We start from the raw sequence: 7,854 nt of genomic DNA on the forward strand, positions 1-7,854 counted from the left end.
AAAAAAAATCTACTTGCTTGCCAACTTTCATCTAGCTCAATTCATCAGTACTTGAAGTGGTGGTGGGAATGATCTAGAGTTGGGATTTGGCAAAACATGACCATTAACAAGACAAGGAGGCAAGTATTTAGAGGACAGTGTAGAATTGAATTGGTTGGATTATAATACTAAGATTATAAGGGTGAAAAGTTGTAGTTAGAGTAGGGATGACAGCCTGGAAGAGTACTATGGGATGGAGGGATTAGAGATGTTGATGGTGATTATGAGTTGGTTGAAATAAGTGGAAATAAAACATTTTTGGGTGATGGTGAGATCAAGAGTTTGAACATTCTAGATGTATCTGGGGTTCAGTGGCATTGTAAATCATGGAAATAGAGGAGATTGAGGAATTTGGATGTTACGGTGTTTGTAGAGATATCTACATGTATGTAGATGTCCCCTCATATAAAAGTAGGAGTTAGAATGGAAAGAGAAAGACTGAGGCAAGTATTATACTCCTTGACAAAGGAGGGGAAATGACATGGTGGTGGCATTTGGTAGGCCAGTGCTACTAATCTGGATTAGGTGATAAATTTGGAATAAAGTTCAAAGAAGGAGATTTAGCTGAGTGATAGCCATAAAGGAAAAGTGAATGTGACAGAGGAGAGCAAGGAATATTTTGACTCCCAATATGTCATCTGGAAGAAGCCAAGACTATGTGTACCAGAAGATCAAGGAAGCATGAGAGCAAGAAGTCTAACGTGAAGGGAAGTTTGTCAGCTAAAGATTAGGAATTCCAGAGGTCCCAATGACAGTGGGAAGAACTATTGAAGGGATATGATTGAGGTGGATATGGATAAGAGAATGGACAGTAGAGTTGGAAGTGGGGAGAAGATGACTTACTCTTAGGCAGCTGAGGATTCAGCAAATAACTTGAAAATAACCATATACCTTCCACAATCTATTGATCTTCTCTAATTTAGGCCCTGTACCACCTTTGGTTTTCTGAGGCGTAGTTTCTCTGGAGGTTCTCCCAAGTGATTCAACACCTTGCAATCTGATTTTTTATTACATTACTCTACAAAAACTACTGTCCAAGGTTTTTCTGACAATCTTAGTTTTAATCTTAAGAGATCACCAAAGGATTATAGAAAGGACATCATACCTTGATTTTATTTAGCAATAATAAGCAAGTTAGGCATTGAAAACACATACCTTAATCCATTCATCAGTCAAGCTTATTAAGCATCTAATAAGTGCTAAACACTGTACAACTCATACAGCTCTGTCCTTAAGAAGCTTACATCTGCTCGGGAGATCCAGAACACTATGGAGTGGTGACCAAAAAAGAGGTTTTTGATGAAAGCAGTAACAGGGATTGGGTGGAACTATAGATCATTGTATTGCCAGGCCCTTTCCATTGGCAATAATAATAATGATTGCATGATTATTGCCTGAAAAGAGGTAAAAATCTAGGTGGGGGATAGAAGGCAGGTAAAGCCAAGTTGGAGGGGCAGTAGGGGTGGGTAGATAGCAAGATGTATATGCTCACTAGGCCTTGGTCTCTGGTGTATAATTGGATGGGATTACAAAGTGGCAAAAGTTCTGACTCTGGATATAAGGACTTCAATTCAAATCTTACCTGTCATTAAATTTGACATTTGGTCTTGGGCAAAACTTCAGTTCCTTATTTGCAAAATGAAGGATTTGGACTCTGGCCTGTGAGAGTTCTTTCCAGAGCTATACCTATGATTCCATGATCTGAAACAATCTGATACTGGCTGGATATGAGCATAATAATATTTTGAGCATTTAAGGATAAGTTTGTAACACAAAAACCTTAGTCTTTTAATCGTTTTTCTCTATTCCTCATCAACTATCTTTCCTTCCTTCTGTGTCCTTTAAAGATTACTTCCCTTTTTTTCTCTCCCTATAAATATTTTATTATTTTCCAGTTACATTCAGAGATAGTTTTCATCGTTTGTTTTTATAAGATTTCTAGTTTCAAATTTTTCTCCCTCCCTCCCTCTCCCCAAGACAGCAAGTAATCTGATATAGGTTATATATATATACAAGGATTACTTTCTTTTTTAAACAACCTGGAGAATTCTCAGAAAAAAAAAAAATCTCACTTTACCTGACCATATAGGTCCTGGACTGCATATCTGACTACAAGCTGAATGTATGAACTGGGAGAATTGGAAAGAATAGATAGGGACTGGTTTCCAACTTAACCTTAAATAAATTAGATATACTGCAGTCACTGTGCAGTTAAAATGCTTGCCTCCCTTTTTAGGGCATCAGCACAAAATGAGACAGTATTGTGCTGGAACAAATTTAACAATAATGGTGATAATCCTGACATTGAACTCCTGTTACTTCTTTTTCTTCACCATCCTACTAACTTCACTTACTCTTTTCCTTTAACACAATGTAAACATTTTATTTAATGCATATTTCAAATATGTGCCCCAAATCGCAATACATGGGAAATGATAGTTACAATCATGATGTAGTTTAACTGACTTCACTGTTTCTGCTACCCACCTAGCTTTGATTTTGAATTATCTATCCATTGAATGTGCAGCTAGGTGGCAGAATAGATAGAGTGCTAGGCCTAGAGTCAGGAATACTCATCTTGCAGAGTTCAAATCTGGTGTCAGACATTTTCTAGCTGTGTGACCCTAGGCAAGTCACTTAACCCTGTTTGTCTCATTTTCTTCATCTGTAAAATGAGTTGGAGAAGGCAGTGGCAAACCACTCCAGTATCTTTGCCAAGAAAAGCCCAAATATGATCACTAAGAGTCAGACAGGACTGAAACAACTGAACAACAACTACAACAATTCGTTGAAGACTGAGTATTCATGTTCTAAACAGTTTGATTACATAAGGGAGGTTAATTGAAAATTAAGTAGTATTTGAATTTATTACAATAACAAAATTGTACTGAATTTTTATAATATATCAGGTTCAAACTTTAGTTTCTTTAAAGAAAAAAAGTGTAACATTTTTAGTAGAAAAACCTAGAGGATTCTAAAAGTTTTGTATTGAGAAATCAGTTGCATTTTTTATTCTTGATGGCTTTCTCCTTATCCTTCATTTTCACAGGTCTTCATTACTTCAAAAATGTAGTATTGGTAGGATCCCTGCAGGATCGTTATGTTCCTTATCATTCTGCCCGTATTGAGATGTGCAAAACAGCTTTAAAGGACAAGCAGTCAGGTAAATGGGGAAAATTGCCTTATGGAGCCAATAAGAGAATGTTTCAAGTAATTACTTATAACCTCAAAAAATTTTTTCCCCTATATTCTTTTTCCAATTTTAACATGCCCTTTTTCCCCTAATGAATCCTTACTTTTATTTTCCATCCTTCTTCTACTCTGGTAGGTAAAGGAGTAGCAGATTCCACCCTCTAATTTACCATCCTTTCCTTGTTTTAGAAAACCTATTTTCTAATGACATGAGAATGATTTCTATGAAATGGATTCCTTAACTTTAGGCATGTCACTCTGAGCCAGTTTCCTCATCCATAAAATGGAAATAGTAATGCTTACATTCACAGAGGGTGAGCCAGGTGTGCATGGGTGTGCCAGCTAACCTGACCCACGCTGTATGTATGCATATGCTCCCACCTAGGGCTCTTGTGAAAAAAAAATGCTTTGTAAACCATATAGTACTCTGTAAATGAGAACTGTTACTCATTAAAAGTTACCACCTTGGGGGGCAACTAGATGGCACAGTGGATAAAGCACTGGCCCTGGATTCAGGAGGACCTGAGTTCAAACCCGGCCTCAGACGATTGACATTTACTAGCTGTGTGACCCTGGGCAAGTCACTTAACCCCTATTTGCCCTGCCAAAAAAAAAAATTAGTTACCACCTTACTTTCCCTCTTTTTTATCTCCTTAACAGCTTTTTGAGCATTTATTCCTCCATGGTAATTGGGGTTGTAGTGTGTAGTAACGGACTTGCTTTCCTGTAATGGTGGACAGTAAGGCCTTACCCCTCTTTGTTCCTAGGTAGCAGTAGACTTGCTGACTTTTTTTTTTTTTTTTTGGTGAGGCAATTGGGGCTAAGTGACTTGCCCAGGGTCACACAGCTAGTAAGTGTCTGAGGCCGGATTTGAACTCAGGTACTCCTGAATCCAGGGCCGGTGCTTATCCACTGCGCCATCTAGCTGCCCCAGACTTGCTGACTTTTAAGATTCTTTCTAGCTCTAGATTACATAATTCTAAAATACAACCATAAGATGTCCAGCTAAAAGAAACCTCCAGAAAATCTAATTTTACAAATTAAAAAACTAAGGTCCAGAGAAATTAAATAACTTTAATAAAGTTAGATAACTGATTAATAACAGACCCAGGGGGCAGCTAGGTGGCGCAGTGGATAGAGCACCATCCCTGGAGTCAGGAGTACCTGAGTTCAAATCTGGCCTCTGACACTTAACACACACTTACTAGCTGTGTGACCCTGGGCCAGTCACTTAACCCCAATTGCCTCACTAAAAAAGACAAAATAAAAAAAAACAACAGACCCAGAATTAAAACTCAGATCTCCTGTACAGGGCTTTATCCAAATTGTCAATGAAAGACCATCATTCCAGGATTATTGGGCGACAAGATTAGGAGAGGGGAAATCAAAATTCGTCCATATGGAATTATGTTTGGCATTTTTTCCCTATACAATATTTTACATAAGGCAATATGATACATAAGACAACTAGAAAGTAGCTGTACTAATATGTGGCTTGTGGCAAGAAGAGGGTAAAAGAGATCTGGTGGTTCCATAGTTTTTATTTCTTCAAGGAATCTAGTATGATGTATTTAAACAGTACAACTTCTTATTCATTTATACTCCCTATTTTCCCCCCAGCTCCCCTCCTCTATGTTGTCCTGAAATTATATTTCTACTACCACCTTTGTACTTTGACACTGCCTTCTTAATAATCATAAGAGCCATAAATAAGTGATATCTACCCCTTATTTATTTACCTGTTAAATTTAGCCTTACTCGTTAGGGAGAAAAATGGTTAACAAAACTCATAGCCTTTATTTATTAGAAGTACAGTAATGAACCAATGTTGAAAAAGCAAATGTCTTTGCCCCAAATAAGGCAATTCACATTTATAAATAGTAGCTATACTTGCTGCTTAATAGCACCTCATTAAGTAAAATTGCAGAGGTCCAAAAAATAGACAGCTTTGAAATAAAAAGAGAGAAAAGCATTTAACAAGCCTTTGTTAAGGTCCTGTGTATTTGGGGAGAGCCAAACTCACACTGCTGTTCTGACTATTGGTGACTACTGCTTCATGAAAACAAGATGAAAATCAAGGCTACTAGAATATTTTTAAGAACCATCTAGTCATTTACAATTACTTGTTTTCTCAGAATGACCTAAGTTCAGAAGGAAAAACAAACAGAAAAGTTTTGTTATTGTCATGTTAAATTTAACATACAATTTTTAATTTATACTTTTATACATAATAGAAGAACACAGTTTCATCACATCCTCTTTTTTGTTTGTATATTGGAATGTTCATAATTATTGGTTTTCTCATAATAAAAATAAATTTAATTGACCTAAGTGACTATACAACTAATATAATCAAATTATATAAGAAAATCATGCTATTAGCTGAATGAGAAAATAGCACATGATTTAAGCTTTATATTGAGTGAACCAAATAATTTGCTAAGATTTAATAAGTGAGAGTTTTACATTGCAAATATTATAATACACACAACTAAGAGAATACTATGAGTATATTTTCTAATAAAATCTTAATAAAAATACTAGAATTTTTATATTAAAATGAAATATAATTGGGCATTGTAAATAGCCCATACAATTTTTTAGATTATTCATGTTTGCCAGATTTTACATAACTTAAAAATACTCTCCTTTTTCTTTTCATTTATAGGACCAATTTATGCTGAAATGATCCAGAACCTCCTTCTCCCAGTTCTGCAAAGCAAGGACTGTAATTTGGTTCGATACAATGTCATCAATGCATTGCCCAATACAGCTGATTCACTTATTGGAAGAGCTGCACATATTGCTGTTCTTGATTCAGAAATATTTTTAGAAAAATTCTTTCTGGTGGCTGCTCTAAAATATTTCCAGTAGCATAAAAGCATTGTTAGAGACTTGGCAATTACCTCATTCACCAATGAATCAAATAATTTGTGGTATTAAACTGTAGCTGCCACTGAGTTTCAAGAAATATTGATACTTTTTATATGGAAGATAATTTATATCATCCATGTGTAGAGCTTTTTAAATATCAATTTTACTTTTTAGGTAATGTGGCTGTGCAATATTTTTTAATTTTATTCTTTTTACTTTTCTATTACTTTTTCTTATATTTTTGGTACTTAATTATTCAGAGTGAAGATTTAAACACAGTATGTATATTTGGTTGTTTATTATTGGCTTTCCATCTGAAAGAATTCCTACATATGCCTATGTTATTAGAAGTTATTACTAGAATCGCTTTAGTTTTAAAATTCTAACATTGAGGTGTATTATGCAGTCAATTATGTTGAATTTTACTTATAGTTTAAGAATGTTTTAACTGGAAATACAATTATGGCTGCTAAAATATCATACATTTTGAAAACTGTTTATAGGTCTGAAATTATGAGCATCCCTCGTAGTTTACTTAGACATCCATGGTGTCCTAAAGGTTTTCTACAAAAATCATTGTTGTCATTATTCTTAAACATATGCCATGTCCATAGAAATGCATTTTCGGGGCAGCTAGGTGGCGCAGTGGATAGAGCACTGGCCCTGGAGTCAGGAGGACCTGAGTTTAAATCCGGACTCAGACACTTGACACTTACTAGCTGTGTGACCCTGGGCAAGTCACTTAATCCCGATTGCCTCACCAAAAAAAAAAAAGAAAGAAAGAAAGAAAGAAATGCATTTTCTACATTGATCTCAAAAACATTGTTTTACATATTTACTTTTCTTACTGGAACTTTTCATGTTCAAAAGCTAGTAGCATATAAAGATTTTTGAATGTTTGAATGACCGCTGCCTTGATTTAGTTGGAATTTTGCTAAATTTGTTAATGTTGCTTGTATTCCCTGAATACATTTCTTTAACTTTTTTCATGAACTTCCTTATATGTACATAAAATTACTAAATGTTAAAATTTCTGCAATACTTTTATGAAGTTAGATAATTTTTAAATATTGTTAAAAGATTTTATTGAAATACAAAATATTGTAAATAAAATAACTCCTTGAAATGGAACAAAGTTATTAACTTTACATGTTTGGTGATATAGATACAAATGTTTTTGATAATATGAAAATGTTTAAAGGTCTTTTGACTTTTCACTGGTGCTGAATAGCATAATAAGTTGAGTATTTTTCATTTCCCCTTTTACTTGTTCAAATGATAATGCACTAAAGTGAATAGGAAGTTCACTAGTTGTGACAAACAGAATTTTTATAGGATAATTTGTTGTACAACAAATGCATGCTTATTTTTAGCATTATGTTACTGCATCTGGCATTAATAAAATTAATGTATGGCTCTACTAGAAGCAGTTAAAGCAACTGAAATCTTTTGCTAATTTTCATAATGTAAGGAACAGATATATATATATTTATGACATTTAAAGTTAATGATTTTATAACATATAACATGTAAAATGTTTTTCCCCTTGATTTTCCAAGTTACATGTGCATGGAATTATTTAAAGGTACCTTAAATATCTTGCTATAAATAGCATTTTCCTTTTTTAAGATATATTTGAGAAATTCATCAATTGACTAAACATTTGAGATTCTGAGTACATTATAATTGAAAATGTGAATATGTTAAGCTCATGATGTTTTCACAACAAAGATTGGTTTTTCATTTTCA

General features: G+C 34.4%; 1 protein-coding gene across 5 annotated transcripts in view; it reads left to right on the plus strand.

Moving 5' to 3' along the window:
* FAM135A (family with sequence similarity 135 member A) overlaps window positions 1-7,854 on the plus strand; it is a 126,655-nt gene extending 118,801 nt beyond the window's left edge. For all 5 annotated transcript variants that reach the window (XM_044004246.1, XM_044004249.1, XM_044004248.1 and 2 more), the window contains 2 exons: window positions 3,089-3,202; window positions 5,900-7,854. In XM_044004246.1, coding sequence (XP_043860181.1) covers window positions 3,089-3,202; window positions 5,900-6,105 — 320 coding nt within the window. In that variant the 3' untranslated portion in view covers window positions 6,106-7,854. The remainder of the gene's footprint in view (window positions 1-3,088; window positions 3,203-5,899) is intronic.

The sequence above is a fragment of the Dromiciops gliroides genome, chromosome 4, assembly GCF_019393635.1.
Source record: "Dromiciops gliroides isolate mDroGli1 chromosome 4, mDroGli1.pri, whole genome shotgun sequence".
Classification (NCBI taxonomy): domain Eukaryota; kingdom Metazoa; phylum Chordata; class Mammalia; order Microbiotheria; family Microbiotheriidae; genus Dromiciops; species Dromiciops gliroides.